The sequence below is a fragment of the Glandiceps talaboti genome, chromosome 18 (genome assembly GCF_964340395.1).
Source record: "Glandiceps talaboti chromosome 18, keGlaTala1.1, whole genome shotgun sequence".
NCBI classification, from domain to species: domain Eukaryota; kingdom Metazoa; phylum Hemichordata; class Enteropneusta; family Spengelidae; genus Glandiceps; species Glandiceps talaboti.
The window spans coordinates 8,825,443-8,846,845 of NC_135566.1; the positions used below are offsets into that span (position 1 = coordinate 8,825,443).

At 36.0% G+C, this 21,403-nt stretch overlaps 2 protein-coding genes across 2 annotated transcripts; one reads left to right on the forward strand and one right to left on the reverse strand.

Moving 5' to 3' along the window:
- Positions 1 to 87: 87 nt before the first annotated feature.
- LOC144449564 (integrator complex subunit 2-like) lies at positions 88 to 15,815 on the reverse strand. Its single transcript, XM_078140117.1, has 22 exons — positions 15,478 to 15,815; positions 14,693 to 14,819; positions 14,033 to 14,135; positions 13,523 to 13,636; positions 12,296 to 12,426; positions 11,524 to 11,697; positions 10,902 to 11,071; positions 10,362 to 10,487; positions 9,707 to 9,778; positions 9,118 to 9,232; positions 8,268 to 8,336; positions 7,729 to 7,863; positions 6,929 to 7,247; positions 6,503 to 6,769; positions 5,748 to 5,949; positions 4,609 to 4,728; positions 4,043 to 4,283; positions 3,213 to 3,323; positions 2,716 to 2,823; positions 2,070 to 2,175; positions 1,503 to 1,673; positions 88 to 977 (listed from the first exon to the last, which is right to left on the reverse strand). Exons 1-22 carry the CDS (start codon positions 15,759 to 15,761, stop codon positions 790 to 792), a joined length of 3,453 nt encoding a protein of 1,150 aa, XP_077996243.1. The 5' UTR covers positions 15,762 to 15,815; the 3' UTR covers positions 88 to 789.
- A 227-nt stretch (positions 15,816 to 16,042) lies between these two features.
- LOC144448993 (mediator of RNA polymerase II transcription subunit 31-like) lies at positions 16,043 to 20,110 on the forward strand. The gene is made up of 4 exons (XM_078139388.1): positions 16,043 to 16,064; positions 16,224 to 16,304; positions 17,148 to 17,244; positions 18,202 to 20,110. Exons 1-4 carry the CDS (start codon positions 16,043 to 16,045, stop codon positions 18,596 to 18,598), a joined length of 597 nt encoding a protein of 198 aa, XP_077995514.1. The 3' UTR covers positions 18,599 to 20,110.
- The last annotated feature ends 1,293 nt before the right edge of the window (positions 20,111 to 21,403 follow it).

The following is a 21,403-nucleotide window of genomic DNA, read 5'->3' on the forward strand; positions in this document are numbered from 1 at the left end:
AAGGAAATGTTTTATTATACAAAAAGTAGTGAATAAAGTCACTTGTAATATTTACATCCATATATCAAAGTGATGTTGGTATTTTTTTTTTCTTATTCATGATTTCATCCATAGATGAGACAAACATCTAACATCATGACCTTTTGGCAGATGAAAGTCCTCTAATAGATAAACTCCTTCTTTGAAAACACTTTATTGTACTCATTTCCATATATGGAAACATATTAAAATATATTATCTATACGACATGATCTTGACACAGATGCTTCATGTCAGACTTCTAGCAATAAAAGTCTGTGATTGGATGTTAAACAGGTGTAAGCAGTCCATTTGCCAATCAGAACTTGATCTAGGTCAGTGAAATACTTCAGGAAAGAAGTCTATTCAAAGAGAAAGATTCCCAGTTGTGTGGTTGTTTAAAATGGGAATTCTGCAACATTACCAGATCAGTTTCCTGTGTTGCATTATAAAAAAACCATACTCTACATCAAAGTAAAATCAGATTGATGCTCAGACAAACTAGTACTTGTATGTAATAACCATACGTCCATGGTTATCAGCGATCTTAACTTCATGGGTCAAATAATGGTTATTTACAGCCACCAGAGAGCACACTCTTCAATCTGAACTGTCCACGTCACAGGCACTTGGTACGCATTGAGTACCACACATGCAATATCAACAACAGACTCTGGAGGGCGCCCTTTCAAACCTGGCCTGGCCACACCTCATACTTCACGTCAGTGACTCAATCACAGATAGTGCACTGATAGAGACTCAGACCATAGTCTAGAATGCTTTGGTACTTGTCATTGATAAACTGACAATATCCTTGAAGGTCCTCTGTACTTCTTCAGACATTGCTATGTCTCTGTTCTTAGCTTTGATCAACGTGACACTGTCCAATGTTGACAAGTGTCTAACTTGTAACTTTGTGTTCTCTTTGTCAAATGCAACACCAAGATCCCCATTAATACCTGAAAATTAAAATTAAAACGTTTTCTTCACTGAAGGTTTTCATAACGATTCTCTGTCAATGAATCCTCACTTTAAACACAGTCATGTTTCTAGTTTACCTATGTATACTAGACTTATGGGCTTCACACCCATATAGCCAAATCCCAGTTTTGGTTGGTTGGCTGGTTTTGTGTGTGTGTGTGTGTGTGTGTGTATGAATGAATGAATGTATGTAATACTATGTATGTATGTATGTATGTATGTATGTATGTATGTATGTATGTATGTATGTATGTATGTATGTATGTATGTATGTATGTATGTATGTATGTATGTATGTATGCATGCATGCATGGATGGATTGCATGGATGGATGGATTGCTGGCTGGACGGACGGACGGACGGATTCTATCATCTCATCACACTTTGACACTTCCTACTCAGAAATGGTAACATCATTTTCTTGTATTCTTTGACAAAGTCTAGAACTTGCCCATGACTTGATGTCTGTGACTATTGAAAGATGCATGTCTGTAGCCACTTACCCATGACTTGTGGTATATTGGTGACCACCGATAAATGTGAATTACAGATTCTACCAATCTGTTGTAGCATGGATGTAATATCATCATACAGCGGTGGGAAAGCACGGCATATCCTGACTAAAGCCGGTAGCGTTGGTAAGAAGAACTGACTTCGCTTATCACTTGGTAGTACTGTAACAAGACATTCAATGTACGTGTAAGTGATTTTATGAATGCATATTACATCTATAAATATTTTGTTTCTGTTTGGCTAATATCCTTGTGTAAGATTTGAACCATCCTTGAGCTACAGTAGTCTTGTAGTAAGACCTTGGATTTGGGCTTTGTGGGGTTGTTGAATAAAGCTCTGAAGATAATGAGTCACTCTGTCTGGGTGCAGCTCCAGGCTAGCGCCCTCAGTGGCAATGTTTGGTCACCTTTACAGTAAGAGGAGTAGGCCAAGGGGTCTAGCAGATAGACTAAAGCTACAGATGCTATTGGACATTAAACATAATGATATTCATAAAACATCATCATAATGATTGATATTAGTCCAGGTATATGATGATACACATTACACTGTCTTACCTGTAAGAAGTGTTGACATCACATTGACAGAGAGTCTAGCCACACTCAGTGATTTAGGCAGTGCAAATTGTAAACATAAATAGGATACTAACTGGATTGCAAATATCTGAAATTAAAGTAACATTTCCTGGTAAGTGTAAAATGTACAATAAATAAGAAAAAAAAACATGAATGTCATGAAACCAATTATTTGATATCTTGTTTGTGAATCTCATCACATCTTTTCAATTTCTGACACCACTGCTACACAATTCATGACTGAAATCACATTTATATATTAGTATACTTTTTAGTGACAGACTAGACATCAGCATGTATACTGGGTATTTAACGACTCACACAGTGTTCAGAGAATCTGAAGAATTTTTTTTGTAACTTTGCAAAATGCTTATTCAAAACCAATATCTCATTCCATGTAAAGTCAAAATTTAGGTATGAAAAACAGTAGCCTGGCAGAGTTATAGAAAAAAATTGTCCTGAACAAAAAAATAATCCTACAGCTCCACTGATAAGATAACACTAATGCAAGAACCTGGGATTGAATCTCTGGCCTTTAATTATCCCAAGACTGCCTTGTAAGATTGTAGTAATCTAAAACCATGGGATTCAATCATTGGGGTTTAAGAATATTATGATAGAACTGTACCTGTTTTTCCATCTGTGGCTGACTGAGTAATTCTGGGATAAAGTCTAAACAGATATGCATTGATGGTATACCAGCCACTGTGACAGGTAACAAGTCACTGTTGTAACTCTGTACAAGTAAAATACAGAATATATTGTTTTAGAAATGTACTCAACAAAACACCCAAATAAAACTTCTATTCAGACACACTGCCAAAAGAATCTATGTTGTGAGTTATACTAGTCTTGTAATTTCATGAATGTTGTAATGACATTTCAAAATTCTATTCACTTTTACCCTATAAACTTACAAAGTATACTTATATTAGCAGTTCTTTTGATTCAATATACCAGTATTTCTGATCAATAGGTATGTTTTGACCCATACTGAGTGATTGCTGAATTGTAATATGTGTGTGTGTGTGTGTGTGTGTGTATACAATGTATGTGCATGTGTGTATGTATGTGTGTGTGTATGTGTGTGTGTGTGTGTGTGTGTGTCAAAGTATTTCTACTCACTTGGAAATGGATTAACTTGGCAATGTTAGGGTCAGCTATAAACATCTGATGTAGCAGTGAGCACACTTGACATTGAACTTCACGTATAACACTAGAACTACCTTCAACCACCTAGAAAACAATCAAATCATCATTTGTTGGATTCAAACTGGCAGTTATAATGAGTTTAAATACAGTGTGTGTGAAATGTCTTGGAACAACTCAAAGGCTGTATAGGAATTTCTTTGCAAACCAGTCTAAGACTTACAATTTCTAGTAGCATTTCACAAGGAGTAAATGCTTACAAATTAAACATTGTTCAGTTATATGTACAATTATGCAAATTCAGAAGGATGTGTTACGGATGATACATGTTCAGAATGTAAATGAGATAAGACTACTAAAATTTTAACCAATACACACAGCATAATTTGAGAATTTTGACAGCAAACTGTCAATCTTGTTCACTATCGTAGGTGGCACTGTTTATGATCACAAGGTGATATAATCATGGAGAATGCTCCCATCGATCTTAGGGAGAAAGTACAATCCCTCATCTCCAGTCAGGTAATTATTTGGGCAGCTCTTAATAAAGATGGCCTCCTTGTCTGACTGCTGGACTCTCTATCACTAATACAGATTTGACATCCCTTTTCTCAGATGTGTTGGTATTACTGCCAATGTATTTGCTGTGGTAGCAGGTCTACAGCAGTTGTGCTTGTATTATTTCTCACTAACACTGTGCTCCGATTTACCAATATAATTATAAAACTTTAATAATATGTATGACAGTTTCTGAGCTATTGTAGAAATTTGTGAATCAAATGTTGAAATAATACTTATATACATACATTATCTTGTTCAAATGGTAGACATAGTTCTAACAGTATCTGAATCGCAGCACTTTCTTGAGCTGAAATCAAGGCATTCTTCAATTCCTCTCTATCGACGTCTGTCATCATGGGAGTGTTTGCAATACTCTCAGATTTCTTGTAGTTTGGTGTTGACTGTAGATGCGTTGTAAGATAGGCTCTTGAAGCGGCTAGGTAGGATGTCAAAATCTTTAAGATGATATCTAAGATGGGAGGACACCTGGAATAGGAAAGTAACATGCAAATTTTGTGAGACAAATATCTAAAATGAGGACACCTGTAGTAAGAAAGTAATATGCAAATTTTGTGAGACAAATATCTAAACTGAGGACATCTGTAGTAAGCAATATGCATATTTTGTGAGACATATCTAATAAGATCATGACATACCTAGTAAAAATTGAATATGCAAATTCTGTGAGAACACCTGGAATATGAAAATAAAATGCAAATTCGATGTAGAGAAATTTCAACTGATAGTGGTTGTTGTTGTATGAATTACACGACATCATGTAAATATCAGAAAGGTTTGTGATTACCCTTACCTGTAAACTCTAGGATCACACCTCAATACAATCAATGGATCTATAGTGATGTCCTGTTGACTATGAAGACTGGTATGAAATCTATTCACTGACAATGCATTTACTGTCAGCACATGTAACCTACAAAGATATAACAATATTCACAATATGTGAAATACGGATATAAAGAACTGAATTCCCTGGTCCCAAGCTATTAGTACTAATGAGGTTTGACTGCAGTTACAAACTCAGAGCAGAAATTATCAACCCAGTAGATTGATAATGACATTCACTTTTAATAGTTAGTATTCTCACAGACAAGAATTCTTGTCTGTGGTATCCTACAATCACTATGTCAGCATTTTGCATCTAACTTATCAGTTAACTGCACTCTCGCTGCTGTTTGTTGACTAAAATATGTACCAAGCAAAAGTTTGGGATTTACAGCATCCATCCATATCAATACATAAGAATTTGAGCTTGGGAAACCTGTCATGTGTAACACGAGTTAGTCAGAGTTAGTCAGAGTTAGTCAGAGGTAACAAGAACTTCATTATGTCAAACTGTGTATTAACATACTCTGCAATACATGTATGTCGTATGTTCCTAGATCTCTGCAATATGTCATATGTTCCTAGATGTTTTCCAGTAGAGTTAAAGGCCCATGTCAGATTAGGATGACATTCATGGTGAGAAGAACAATTTATTTGACAGAGCTAGAGAAAAGGTGGTATCTGTGTCTCTATCTGTGTCTGTATCTGTGTGGATACTGGAGACTGTCGCACAATTGAGCAAAAATCCTCCAGGGTGGTGTGCGCACTTTGTTGGTTTTAGTCACGCAGATCACCGAGTGATGAAGATGCTCTGAACTATTAACCATATATAATCCACATGTCTCCAATGATAAGATAGCACTAATGCAAAAACTTGGGACTGAATCTTGAGCTTTTAAACTTATCAGATGTGTGGTATACATATTTTAAATGATTTCATGTCAGTTGATGCATCCTTCCAGCATAACATTCTAGCAAATAGTCAATCAAGTTTTCAGCCATTATACAAGTATTTATCATGTATAGAACTAACAACTCTGCTTATAATAGACATTTTTACTGTCTGGTATCAAGCTGACTAGATGTGGATTCATGGTACAACGTTACCTTCTTGGCATAATGGTATTGAGTATATTCCATAGGATGACCATAGCTGATTGCACTTTCCTTGGTACATCAGTATCTAGTAGTTTTGTTAAACTGGTGACAATGACGCTGGCAAACTCCATCAGTTGATTGGCCTGGATATGTGCTAACTGGTTTAGGATTATCAGGCTCTCTGAAGGCATTGTGCTCACTCTGTCTATTACTGGAAGAGATGAAGGACATGGTTATGATGATGCCTTGATATACAGAAGTACAAAACCGTGTCACCTGCATAGCTACATTTCATTCCAAGCTCAACAAAAATCATATTAACATTGTTATATTTCATGGTGTCAACACAAATCTTACCTTGCTACATTTTATGGTCAGATAAACAAGTCTTACTAACATTGATACATTTCACAATCTGGCCTGTCATTTCACCATAGTGTAGGACTCGACAAAACTCACACTAACATTGCTACAATTTCTTTGTGTGACATTCCATTATATTGACAGATTGTAACCAAATCATTTACAGTGTAACTATCTGCTAAGACAATGGTATCTCACAAAATAATGATCCTATTTACTAAATCTTTATGGTGCTATTGATAAAGTAAAACTTGTCCAATACCACAGGATTTAGACATTGGGGTTTAACATCTAAAGAAATAGGTAAACTGATGTTAGATTAACGTATGTCTTTCACACCAATAATGAAAAAGAACATAGGGAGACATCACAAACTTGGCTGCAACTACCTTAAGGCTTACCTTTTTCAAGTTCTTTAGGAGTACATGGTAACTTGTTTGATGGATAGACAACATGATGTACTATGTCAGACCAGCCTATGACTTCTTCTCCAAGTAAATCTTCCACTTGGCAAAGATGAGGATAGTGTGTTGCTAGGAGACGCAGTAGGCATGGATACAACCCAGCATAGTGATATTGCTGTTGTTGACATTGTTGGATGAGGTGTTTGATGGGGATCTGAGCTAGGAGGCTGGCTGGGTAGGGCTTCAATTTAACGCTTGAATTTGCTGGAAGTGAGAAAACAACAATAAAATATATTAATATATAGGTGTCAGGCATACCAAAACTGTGGGTTGGAGAGGAGAGCACTGTTGCCAGGCAGTGACGTACCAAAAAACATTTTACTACATTCAAAAATATCAAACATATAATAGTTATAAACTTACAAACAATTTTCATATTATTGAGTAGACAATCTTCATACAGTAGTATATAGTATAAAACCAATAGTTGGGCAGTTAGACTGGATTTCCTGGTTTCTTCACCATCTACCTCCACCATACTGTCACTCACTGACTTGCCAGTTCTGATCCTCGTCTCTTCAAACACTGAAAAGATCTCCCTGTCAGTGAGTGGTCTGTTCCTGGCTTGTTCACCACCACTATGAGTGGGTTGGATTATAGAATGTACATATGCTTCAATCAGGGGTGGCAGCAGTGGATGAAGGGGTGTGGTGCTGTTACACACTTGTTTGTAGATCCAATCCTACAGGGTAATAATGCCATGGAAAATATCAAATTGGCTGCAAAAATTCAGTTTCCATCAATTTAGTAACAGTAAAGATTTTCAATGTCATAGAGAGGCTAATTCTCGGTACCTGAAATAGTATATTACTGCCTAGGTGCATCATAAAAATAAAGAACATTTGATTTCTTGCTCGACACCATAACTTTCACTCCATGCAATTCACACGCATTACTAGCATTACTATAGGTGCGCGTGAGAATAATTCAACCTTTTTGTTCTATTTTGACCCTCTAGCATGAGGTAAAATGCTATTGCATGTACCGAGAATTGATAAACACACACACACACACACACACACACACACACACACACACACACACACACACACACACACACACACACACACACACACAAGTCCATCCACTTGAATAAACTTTCTAAAACTGAAATGGCATGCGTACTGGGATAATTCAAGATGGATGACAAGATTTTACTCTACCTTAATTGGTACTTTGTGTTTGGAGAAAGCTCTACTCTTCAACAACTGATAAATGCAATGTACTGGTAGAAACCCAGTGATGGTAGAATTCAGATTGGATGTTACAAGAACTGTCACTGCATGGGCTGTTACAACCTATAAAACAAGGGTCAATGATCAGATTGGAGATGAGAAGTTACAACCTACAAAAGAAGGTCAAAGGTCACAGGCTGCTACAACCCCAAAATAGAAGGGTTACATTTCAGCTAGGATATATTGCAGTAATAGAAGCTAGCACGGTATATCCACTATATGTAATAAAGCTGCAGTATAAATTGACATCAGTTTCCAAAACGGTCTTGGTTGACAAAATCCACACACGATTCCCCATTGCTGTTATCACCGTCCAATGAATATACACCTGTACTGTGTTGACATTCAAAGCTTTACACAAAGTGAATTTCTCCTCTACATCTGCACATATAGCTATCTCTATTTGTCCATTCCAAGAGATACCAGGGAAAGCAAAATTGACACTCTCCCAGAATTGCTGATCTTACCTGTTCTGTGAAAATCTCCTGTGTGAAAGTTAATCTCATTCTTGCCAGTGAATTAGGTCTTACAGCAATCTGTGGAATAAATGTAAACAGGAGATCTCTTCGATTAGAAGCAGACATGAGAATGGAATTAAATAGGATTGGTATCAAATCAACAATAGAGACACTGCAAACAGTGTATATTGAGCATTTGTTAAAAATGGCTGTGAAGAAAAAGAGATTAGGGTAATTCATGATATCATCACATTTTTTTTTATCTACTCTCGGTCATTTCCCTTTGCATGACTGAACACACGTCAAGGGCACTTGGGTTCTTTTAAAAGATCTCAAAGTTGAATAAGTTACAAGGTGCTGTTTTATCACCCGAAATCATGTTTTAGTTGATAGCAATAATCAATACAAATGTACTACAGGCAGAAATATGTCTGACTAGTCATTTCCTTTACATCTCTCAACATACTCTAAAATCAACTTTGTAATATTTACTCTCTTTTTTAATTAACAGGAAAGCAATAAGCTTACAGGTAGTTACATGTTTGCACAATTATATGCATATATGTAGTATGCAGTTAAGTTATACATGGACACGACAGTGTAATGGATAATATATTTGTGTGTAATGGACTCATACTTAAAATGGTAGATTTATACTTTGGAACAATTCCAATTAACATTTACTTTTAATCCACAAAAAAAAAATGGATAGTCAAAACAACACTCATCTCTAAACATTTCTAAACAGTGTAACAAGCTTTCATCGTGATTACAGATTATCGTCATTTCAACAGATCTAAGAATAATATACACAAAGAAAAGCTTGGGTATCAATTGACCAAATTCAAGGAACACTTACCTTCATTCCAAGTGTAGAACACACTAAGTCAACAATTGGTTGCATCTGATTTGCATGGAAATGAATTGCCATTAATAACAACATTTCCCCAAAAGATGCACTCACACCACTAGCACTGAAATCAAACAAAAGTGTAAAGAAATTAATTCATTTATCTAACCTTTCAAAGCAGAATGCACTCTGAGAAGCAATTTCACTGAAAATCAGAGTTCTTGACTTTACCATATGAAAGTTTGTTCCCGATCTTTTGAAACGATGAAATGACTTTTATTTCTGAGGCACGTACAAGGTTAACCTCTGGGTCATGAAGAATGCATACCCTATTCTAACCATCTGCATAAATGCCCTTGCTTCACCAAAACAAATATTTCAGCATTGAAAACTGTGTATATTCCTACACAAAACCATTTGTTATAGTATGGCAACAGTTAATTTAACTTAACAGTAAATTAAACTTCAGTCATTGCTGTAGTTTTTAATGCTTTACATGTATGAATCACAGACAAGACAGTCCCCAGTGAATCATACGACAAGACAACTCATCTTAGATTTGAGTATTTCAAGTAAGAAAATAAATTTAAGATTTTACCTTTCAAAGTAGGAGCCTTCCTTGACTAACCAGTTCATCCAACTAATGGCTACTTTCTCTTGATCAGGAGTGCTGTAATAACATTAATAAATGAGTGAAAAATTAGAAATAATTGGTAGCTATAACGTATACTTCATACATGTATGCTAATGTGATTATATCACCACTCTCTATTTTGTAGCCGTTTTCGAGAGGGTGGCCAAGACTGGGGAAAGGATTAAAATGTTCTTCTGATTGCCGGCAGTGTAAGAAACAGTCAACAAAATGGGTAAGAACAGGCAAAAGTAGAAATATTTTTTACTGAACAAGACTATTATTAACCTTTGCTGTGCCTTGCTGGCAAATATCTGTTCTCAAAGTGCAATATGACAATGAATGATTCCAGCCTCTCATTTCTCATAAAAGATTAGCTTCCGAACAGCACACCTAGTGGCCAAACTGTAAATCTTTTGTCTTTCTGATAACCAGAATGACATATTCAAAAGCTTGTGTCTTGATTTGCCCATGATTAATATGGCACACAGGTATAATTTTCACAAAATCTGAGTAAAAAACATTAAATCAAAAGTAGAGTTGCATTATATAAAATGTTGGCATGACAACGAAACTTAAAACTCTCTTTTCACACGTTCAAGACATTAACAGGACAACTCACCTCATGATTGATGGACATGCCAACAGCATACACAAACCAAGAGATACAAATCTGATACCACCTGGTGTGGGAGGAGGGTGTGAGGTCACTAAACATAAGAGCTGTTCTGATTCTTCTTCACTGAACCTGAAATATTGAGTTTGGAAGGGTGCAAGGTCATTAAACATAACAGCGCACAATACTTGAAATGTATTGGTTTTTGTGAAATTAGTAGGATTAGACTTCATGAATTTTGCCAAAAGCTTTTTGGTAGTTTGTAAGAAAACTGACAATATTTATGTGTGCTATTCTTTCTAAAACCACATTATGTAGTCTGCCACTCTTATTACACTTTTTTTTCAATACTGACATTTTCCCAATATCTACTTTTTTGTTGTTGAAAAATTGATATTTTTTCATGAATTTTGAACCACTATGGTACAAATTCTTGCAAACACTAATCACAATATTAGTTTTTATATCTCAGAAATTGCAGACTTGAGTTAACGCAACATATTTTTAAATCTAAACCTAGAAGTAAAACCTTTACAAAGTACTTACTTCATAGTGGCAATGCCTCTGAGAGCACAGTACAACCTAATCAAAGCACTGGCCTGTACGACATGTCTTTCTTCTATCACAAAGTGGTCTTCAGATATAATAGATCTCAGTTCCTGTAGTAAATGTTCTCTTAGTGCATGCAGTAGAGAACCTTGTGGGTCTCTTTTCCTCTGTGGAAGTGAAAAACCAATAATTTCAAGTTGTACTGTAATATGGATGGATATTTATTTGGGATTTTTAATCAATAAAACAACTTTACTATGTTTTTTCTGATTTGAAAAAAAAAAGTGAAACAACAAACTCAATAATTTCAAAAACAATCTTAAACAATGTGTAAAGAGTTTTTTTTTTCTTTTTCTCCTCTTTGTGTGTGTAAAAAGTTAGTAATTTTACCATAGACATTTTGTTTCTTCTCCACTGTCTATGATTTTACATATGGAAGAGATTTGTAAATGAACTGTGCAAATACAAATAATTACGTACTACATCAAATCTAGTCTGTGCATGTGTCTGTCACTTCCCTAGATGTGGAAAAATCACCATGTATATTTTGATTACTTGTGTTACTTTAAAATTACAATTCACTGGAGGAATGATTTTACCATGGAGTTTGTGTTCTCACCTTTTGACCGTTTCTGACAAACTGTGCCAGCCAACCTCTGACAGTAGCATTACTTCCTAACAATAATCCACTAATAAATCCAACTAAATCACTGATATTGTTGTCTTCATGGCCAGTTTTACTATGGTCTAAAGACAACGCTATTGCAAGTCCTGGAAGTCGACAATTTTCAACCTGAAACCAAAAAAAAAACAGAGATAAAATGGGTCAGAATATCAGTGGAGTATGAATAAATTCAATTTTGACCAAAAATATTCAGATCAAATGACTATAGGTTATCATGTACAAGCAGTTGAACTTTTTAGAATTGCGCTTCCGATCTGTATTGGTCAACGATCCTCATCAGAATGACATATTCCATGGTTACAGCTGACCACTAGGTGGCAGTATGTATGATCAGCGAATTGCAGTTGTTAGGTAGTTTGATGCCCCTGTCTCTGTTGAGTGTTCATCTTGGATTATAGCGTCTGATGTTGATTTCAACCAACAGTATAGCAGAATGTAAAATACCTTTAGCAATTCATATAGTCTGTTTACTGTACTGACAAGATACATCATTAGCTGGTCGTACTTTGGAGAATACGAGAGCTAGGTGGTACAACCAGCTAACAATGTATCTCAACAGCAGAGTGAACAGGCTACAATTTCATATTGTTCAAAAATTACAGAGATGACTTTCCATTGAAAGTACTAATTGAAATCTACTGTTACATAACTTTGATAGAACTGTGAGGACCAACACAAATCTGACCTTTGACCCTGGGGTACTCACCGTCAGACCTCTGATACTTAGTGCTCTACTAGGATACATAGCACACAGTTTTCTCAGCATTTCAGTTCTTCTCCTTCCACCAATACTTTCTTCATCCTGATGTTCACCTCTAGATACCAATGTCCTACAAACTGAGGACACAAAATATAGATATTAGTAGTCAGAACAAATGTACTAAACTTATCACCAATATGTACATAATGAGGATAACGTATAAGTAATCTTTACTTATACAGGATAGTTCTTTAAGTATATAAACACTTATCTCCCAAGAAGTCCAGTGAGGGCCATCCCTCATGTGATCAGTGTTAATGCAGGAGGAAACCGGAGTACTCAGGGAAAACCTGCATTGTTTGGTAGAGTCAAACTGAATGACTCTCTTCTTACTACTAGTGTGGTAAATTTATCAATCAAAAACTGAATGGGTTCGAATCCCAGGCACAGTGGTAAGAGGCAAGTGATTTAACCATTCGGCCCCCCGACAACCCTTGCAGTTGCTTTTAATCATGGAAATATATATATCTCTCTCACTCTCTATATATGTGTGTGTCCCTGTGTGTGTGTGTGTGTGTGTGTGTGTGTGTGTGTGTGTGTGTGTGTGTGTGTGTGTGTGTGTGTGTGTGTGTGTGTGTGTGTCCGAGTGTGTGTGTGTGTGTGTGTGTGTGTGTGTGTGTGTGTGTGTGTGTGTGTGTGTACATGTCTGATAATGAGTGTAGTTGTGTAAGTGCACAAGTGTCATGTCTGATGAGTGTGCTGATCTCATAGCATGTATGTCTGTGTGAATGTATTCATATCATATCATTGGTGTGATTGACAAAGATACATTCAAAGCTTTTATATCTTTCCATTTTATCCCTCTGACTCAGATGCAGAATAGTGCACCTTTTAACTTCCTCAACTCCCTGGGAGCATACAATCCCTGCAGGTACTGAGGTGCACAGTGGTGGCCTAAATCTTGCCCAAGGACTTTAGCCATTCAGAAATAAATAGCAATGGTCAGGCCATAACAGATTCCAAACTGGCCACTCTAATAATTCAACCAACATCTTCTGAATAAACACAATGTTTCTTGCTTGTTGCCAACAGCAACATATTACAAATATTGTTATCATTACTGTGTTGATCATGACCAAATGGTACTCAAATGGTATTACCGGGTACACTGAGTATAGAAATCTCTCACACATAAAAGCCGTAAACTTGTAAATTTCACACAATATACTTTACCTTGATTGAAGCTATCTGGTACATTGGCTATCAGTCTACACAACAACCAGGGACCACTCTTCACTCGAAGTAAGGCTTCCGCTGTCATTGGCATGGGTAGTAGCGAAGGTAGTTCTACACAAATACACGAAATATTCAAATAAATCGAATGTCAAGACAAAGAGATTTGCATAAATGTGATGCGATCACAACCATTTCCCCCATAAACCCTGGCAGGAAATACCCAAAATGGCCAAACACATGTCAAGTGCAAGTAGGACTTCTTTACAAGAATTCAAAGTTGATTAAGTTAATTACCAAGGTGCTATTTTATCACCTACATCATATGTACATTGATATCAGTAGTCATTACAAGAGGAATACAGACAAAACTAATTCTGACTGGACTTTTCCTTTCATTGAATGTTTATTAGAAGTGATACTGACAACATTCTAACTGAATTAGCATTATTTTATTTTCAAATTGTCGCTTGGTAGGCAATTCTCAAAGCATGTTGTGTCATATCTTACCTGCTTGGGCAATACATAAAACATCAGAAACTTCTTCTAAGTAAACTTCATTTTCAAACAATTCACAATTCCTTGGAACAAATTCAGCAGGCGGGTCTTTTATCTGCAAACAAATTAAAATAAAATAGATTAACAATCGCTGTTTTAGGAAATATCTAATCTTTGATCATCTTGGTCCCGGGTGATAACATAGAACAGTTATACGTAAACTAAATGAATATTCAAGAGAGATGTTTTACACTGAAGGGACTAAGCACTCAGGAGTCATGAATATTCATTGTGAATATATTATTTCTGCTGATTCCCATCATGCAATATATTATTTCTGCTGACTCCCATCATGCAATGGCCCATAGCAAAGATGCCTTATAAAGGCACAAGATCAACTTGACACTTCTCCAAAATTGCGCAAATAATCGTAGATGATGTAAAATTATGAAAAGACTCTCCAGAATCCATAGTTTCTAAAATGTCTTTATTTCCTGGAGTGGTGTTCCTCTTTAACATAGTGCAGACTAACACATCCTGGTATGTTGATGCCAGCCTGGTGATGGCACTGAGCTAGCCTGGTGGTAGCAAGCCTAGTCTGAAAACAATTTTCGAGCTGATGAATACTGTATCTCTGAAAGTGAGGCAGATATAAATTAGCATACTTCTTACCTGACTCATTATAAAGAGTAATTCACTGATAATTATTCTAAGTCTGCGCGCCGGATCACTTCTTTCAAACTCTAATGCTGGACATGGTAATGATGACAACATACTTTCTGATTCTCCTGCTTTTTGTCTGAAATTTTCAAATAAAAAAAAATTCAAGCAAAAACTGTAAAAAAAAAAAACCTCAAAGGTATATGGCAGTAGTAATACCCAATAATTTCTGTCTGAATTTTCCACTAATAAATTGGGTATCGTAACATCTTTCAATTTAAATTTGTTATAAATGAGGAAAGAATGGTGACAGGTGTAGGAATTGAACCCACGTCCCCTAAACACTAGTCAGAGTGCTCTAACCATCCGAGTTAACATGCTAATTGTAATTCAGAGATGAAGATGTCAGCTTTGTAGATATTTTTTTAATTAAAAAAGGTGTTTACTACATGCTTAAATTATACCTTCTATTCCAATAACAAAAATGTCAGAAATTAACTGAGAATATTATTCCAAATTCCAATCGACCAAAGAAATGTATGTTGTAAATTTTATACAGTGCTCGGAGCTAGGTTGTCGTACTTGTTTTCATAAGAACTTTGATAAATATACCTGGAGATAGAATTTATGTTAAACACTTTTAAAATTTTACATTTTCAATTTTGTGTAATTGGCAGTATTTATTTAGTTTTTCTAGTATTCTGCATTATATGTGTGAATATAATAGTATTAACATTACACTACATGTTCACTGTGTGTACAATAATCAAAATTACACAACACAGTTATTGTCTTACCTAATGTGCTGCTCTTTTCTCGCATCGACTTCTAATGCGTTAAAATCTACCGACAGTAATGCCACAATCGAGTTCACAACCTCCATTCCCGACAGGATACGTAAAATATGTTTTCGGCCATCGACCCAATCCGCGCTAGCATCGAGGGGTGCACACAATGACATACGAACAAGGCATGGTAATAGTGGCCTTACTTCGGCATCTGTCAGTTTACAAATCTTAGAAACGTCAACTGTCTGAATGGCATCATAAGCCAGGGGTGAAACATCTTGCCTGAGTGTCATTATGAAGGCAAAGATGTTGTATCCGCGCCAGATTCCCACGAACCCTCAGCAAAGATTCGCCATTTCGAAATCAAATAAACAGCGCCCTCTACGAAAGTTAGGATGTTGTATTTTATTTGTCGACAAACGCTTTATTTGGCGGTGTTTCACAAATTCAAAAGTAAAACATACAAATAAATAATATTTTTTTTGATCATTCAACAAATAGTCTACTATAATTTTGTTTTCTTGGCACCACAAGAGCTACTTCCGGTAGGCCTCAATTTCGTTCAGGAAGCAACATGGCGACTTCTGCAGAAACTGGTATGTTTTGTTGTTGTGCTGTCTTTCGATGTACAATCTGGAGTGTACTCCACTCTGCGTTGGTCTAAGTACATTTTTTATATTCACTAGAAATACTACATTTTATTGATCTTTACTTTAAGCCATTTACTAGCTGTGTTTTTATTTATTTATTTCTAGAAACAGACGAACAGCAGAAGATTCGGTTCCAGGTTGAGTTAGAGTTTGTTCAATGTTTAGCTAACCCACACTACCTGAACTGTAAGTGTCAATATAGACTACGTCACACAATGTTTATCAGTCTTACTTATTAAATTCAAATAATATAAAAATTTTATTGATGGAATTTGTGTTTTGGAAATGTAGTGTTATGATACATTGGAAGACTAATACTGTGTTGGTGAGGTCATGTTGCTAATTCAAATCGAAGGATGTACTTTATTATTTGTTCAAATTGTTGATTCGTTATTTGCTCTAAAAATGATCTGGATCTGAATAATTAATTGGTACGCCTCCTGAGGAGTATCACGCCAATTGGGATCAAGGGTTAAGATATGAATACTACTTATTTAAGTGATCTCTAAGTCTTGAATGAATATGTCGAAGGCGATTCGATGACAGAAGAGGGTAGTGCATTCCAGTCAACGATTGTTTTGGTGAAAAATGAGCTCTTGAAAGTTTCGGTTTTTGAATCAAGGTATTTATATCTGGCTGGATGGAGTCGTGTATTCTTAGGAGCAGCATATCATACATACATGTATTTGTATGATAGTATATGTTTAGCAATAGCAGTGTCTTTGTTTTTATGTTTAACTGTACCCCACTGCCTTTCAAAATCAATTTTAGTAATGGATGTGCAGCACTTTGCAAATACTAGCATAACAATTCTGCGATTCCCCCCCCCCCCCCCCATTATCTGAATGTGGAATGTGGAGAATTGACACTGTGTATTAGACAAGACATGTAAAGTAATAGGTATACTGTAGGTGCTAAACAATCAAAGTGTTTCCGTATTCAAGAATTATGGAATTGTGAACACAATACTAATGTCGTTGTATCTGTAGAGCTGCAAAATTATTCATCTATTATTGTTTTGATTTGTAGTTCTGGCACAGAGAGGATACTTCAAAGACCAAAAATTTATCAACTACCTCAAATATTTATTATACTGGAAGGAACCACCCTATGCCAGGTTTTTAAAGTGAGTATAACAACCTTCAAACTTTACCGATCAAAAATGAAATAAGTTTGGTGAATGTTTAATTTGCCAATACATGTATATCAAACTGATTCTTAGCAATCTTTGCAATGTGAGGTTAGAATGGTCAAATTCTAACTAGTAATATCTCTAGGTTCCAGCTTCATTCTGTAATGAGGCAGATTGTGGTATGATAATGACAACAGCATAAGATGTGTATAGATAGATTTTCAATTTGCATTACATTGCAGGTGCGATGCAAACATTAATTACATCAAGTTAACTACATGTACTACTAGACTGATGAAAAGCAGTAAAATCTCAGTTTCAATAGGGAACTTGCAAACCCATCATGTTGAATGTTGCATCATGGGAAATGTGATAATAAATACGAACCAATTAGTATTATAAACAATATTGTTATATTGTTTGTAACCACAAATAATCAATTCATAGTTACCCTGACCATTGTGGGAGGTTTATTTTATTGGTAGCTCCAGATTATGTATTACGGCAAACACAGATAATCCCATAGTCCTTTGTGTCTGAGCATGCTCAGTCTGCATTGCAAGTTCCCTATTACGATTAACAGTTAGGTGTAAAAAATATCTGGTAGAGCTAAAGAAAATTTTTTTCCTGAACAAACGAATGATTGCATGTATTAGCTGTACCGATATGAAATCACTAATGGGAGAAGCTAGGATTGAATCATGATCATGAAGTTAAGGAGCATTAAATTAATTCAGTATTTACCATATTATTAATATTCTACTTGTGTACAAATGCAAATATAAACTTGAAGCATAAATATGCAAAAGTAAACGAATGTAAAAGAAATTTAGACTTAATTAGATAAATCCAATTCAGTGAAACCAGTCCAGAAATGTGTCTAGATAGATTACAGCCATGTAATTTTTGGAATGTGTAGCAAGCTTACAATTTTGATTTCTACCTTTTCAGATATCCACAGTGTCTCCATTTTTTAGAACTACTTCAGTATGAACATTTCCGCAAGGAACTCGTTAGTGCTCAGTGTGCCAAATTTATTGACGACCAACAGTTACTTCAGTGGCAACATTATGCAAGGAAGAGAATGAAACTGCAGCAAATGCATGTAGAACAGCAACAGCTGCAGCAGCAGCAGCAACAACAACAACAGCAGCAACAGCAGCAGCAACAACAGCAACAGTTACAAGGCCAACTACCACCTCCACCGCCGCAACAACAACAACAACAGCAGCAGCAACAACAACAACCACACCATCACCACCAACCACAAATGCCGCAGGGACAAATACCAATGCATCAACAAAATCTACAACCATTGCCACCCCAGGGGCATGTCCAACCAAAATAGCATGTCATTTGTATCATGTTAAAGTATGTGACAGTCAGTGATAATGACACTTGTCTTGCAGTGGTGTGGACTGCAGATTTCTTGTAGCCTAAGTGGCACATATACATGTATATGGACACAAAGACAATGAGATTTTAGAGAAAGCCAGTTACAGCTCAATTAATGTATACTGACCTGAAGTGTGGAATTGTGTGTTGCTGGCTGCTTTAATATGACACAAGCTTTATTGATGGTGTTTAGTAGTTTTTGTCAAGCCGATAGTGAAAGTGGTTTCATGAGTACACATCAAAGAACATGTTATATTTGTTCACCATTTGGACAATACTCTGCTTGTGGCCATATTGGTTGACGATGCTATGGTATGCTAAAAAGGTGTACACTGTTGTGTGACTGTTGTGTGGGAACATGTATGCAACTGTAACAACCTTGTAGAGAAACGTCAGCTCTGGGACATGTGAAGTTGTGTGGAACGTGTATGTTGCTGCAACTTGTGTAGAAACATTTTTCTGTATTCAGCATGCTGCTTGATAATATCATATTCTTATTATTTCTAAATCTTGTTATGAACAAAATAACTGATCAAAGCCACTCAAAGTGGAACAAGTTAAATTTTCCAGGCCAGGCTAGTGTAAATCTGGCTGGCTAGAAGACCATGTTACCTGATAGCAAAATGATAACATCATGTATCAATAGAATGAAGTGCGTTCTAGTGCTAGTATATCAGCTGTGAAAACATTGGTTTCTTTCATAAACCTTCAATGCACCATGTGGTTACACACCTAGCAGTCATTTTCAAAAGAATTGTGACAAGAGGGCATCCCACATGAGGAAAAGTCACATGCAGAAGTGAACAAAATGTGACTAAAACATCTCCATGAGTTCCTAAACATTGCAAACCAAACAAGTAGAATGTTTGACTGGTTAAGAATGCAATCAACCTTTGCTGTGAGAGTAATGGTTCTTTCAATGGAGGCTGTAGTAGTCAACCATTTATGGCCCTCCTTTCTGGTCCTAAAGCTGCTTTTGAACAGCACTCCTAGTGGCCAAGTGATAAAATCTTTTGTCTTCATGATAACTGGCTTATGATGTATTGTAATGTGTCACTTACTTGTATCTGGTTTACTGCAATTGTCTTTTGTATTTATACAGAAATAATTCTCCCAGTCGTATATATAATTACTGTATAACCTAATGTGTTTATGCACCTGAAACACTGATATTGATAGTACTGCAGCAATTTCAGGTTTTATCGCTGTTGTTCAAGTTTTCACAATCAACACCAAACTTTTTAAAGTGTAAGTGAATGCAAAGAGTGAAGCTCATATGTCACAGGCATCTATTTGACACAGAAATATACTGGTACAATTCTGTCGTTGAGGGCGCTGTCATTTCAGGGCACCGATTATGGTTATCCAAGACATCTTCAAGCATGGAAATCGACACTAAAACAAATCTGTCATTTAAATTTTTATTGGTTTCAGTAAATGTTATTTTACTAATTTAACCATTTATGACTCCTTATAAAAATAAAGAAAGTCTTATAAAGAACTTTGGAAGAGTTTAACTCCTCAGTCATATTTCTTTTCCTGTAACAAAACATTGAGTAAGTGGATGCTGAAAGAAATATGGTTATTTTGTATGTAGAAGGACTATTTCAGGTAAAAGTAGTGGTTATAGTATAATGATGCATATTTGTGAAGTCCCACAATGTATATCATGATCATAGTGCTGTATAGTAATTATCCCCAGCACAGACCTGTATTGGCACAACGGGCACTATATAACTTCCTCAACTCCCTGGGGATCATACAATCCATTGCAGTCTCTGGACTACCAGGTTCCATACAGATTTAAAACTGCCTACTGTAATCATTTGACCATTATGACTACATAATTATGTAAATCTCGCTGATTACCATATTTGCATAATTTGATTTATTTCCACAGTGACAATAGACAGTATTGGTTTTAGATGAACTTTTGTTTTGGTTCTCAAAATGTTAACAGAAACATAATTTTTCAGTCTTTGACTCCACTTTAATTTAGCAGATAAAAAATTCTGATCACAGCATACTTATAGCCACATCACTTTGACCTATACCTGATAAATCTGCCTGTTTTACTGGTATTTTCTTAGACTTAAATTTACCAGTGAAGTGGTGTTTGTGAACTTGTGTACCATTTGGGTACGGAAGCCCTGAAAGTGCAGATGAGCGGCACATCCAAGTAGGTTTAGTTTCTCTTGGTAGGATTTAGCTGATAGGGCCAAGTATTGGTGTATTAGGCAGGGTAGTCTGTAAGGTATGTCGTGAAGGCGCACCGGTGAGGGCGGAGGGACACGATGTATCTTACAGTCTATAAAGGCCTTGGCCTGGCTAACACGTCATATTTATACTTGTATTTTAAACCATTTAACCTTTTATCATTCAATTTTATTTTCAGCTGTATGTATCTTGCTCTATATATATATATCCAAGATTCTTGACCTTTACAGTACCATATTGTTATTGGGTGTATAACAATCGACTGATATTATAAGCTGTACTTTTTTTGAGCTAGGGAGTTGAGATCTGGATAAGAACGTTGTGTAGACCCCCTGGACTGTCATATATAAACCCATGTTATATCAACCACTTTGTCCTTTGAGTATATGTAATGCATTTTAGTACAACCGCATGGGGATATAGATATACTATTTCTTCTGCAATGACGTGGTATATATTTGAAATCCCTTCCTGACAATTCAATACTACCTTCATTCTATATTATGCACACAATTTTTCAGTTCAGAAGCACGTATCAAAC

What these genes read in the sequence shown, in the direction of transcription:
- LOC144449564 (XM_078140117.1), bottom strand. Translation starts at nt 15,761, where the DNA reads ATGACACTCAGGCAAGATGTTTCACCCCTGGCTTATGATGCCATTCAG. An exon ending in TTGTCAGAAACGGTCAAAAG is followed by an intron (nt 11,072 to 11,523) that starts GTGAGAACACAA and finishes TCACTTCCACAG; the next exon opens with AGGAAAAGAGACCCACAAGG. An exon ending in AATACCATTATGCCAAGAAG is followed by an intron (nt 4,729 to 5,747) that starts GTAACGTTGTAC and finishes ATATCTTTGTAG; the next exon opens with GTTACATGTGCTGACAGTAA.
- LOC144448993 (XM_078139388.1), top strand. Translation starts at nt 16,043, where the DNA reads ATGGCGACTTCTGCAGAAACTG. An exon ending in TAACCCACACTACCTGAACT is followed by an intron (nt 16,305 to 17,147) that starts GTAAGTGTCAAT and finishes TTTGATTTGTAG; the next exon opens with TTCTGGCACAGAGAGGATAC. An exon ending in CCCTATGCCAGGTTTTTAAA is followed by an intron (nt 17,245 to 18,201) that starts GTGAGTATAACA and finishes CTACCTTTTCAG; the next exon opens with ATATCCACAGTGTCTCCATT.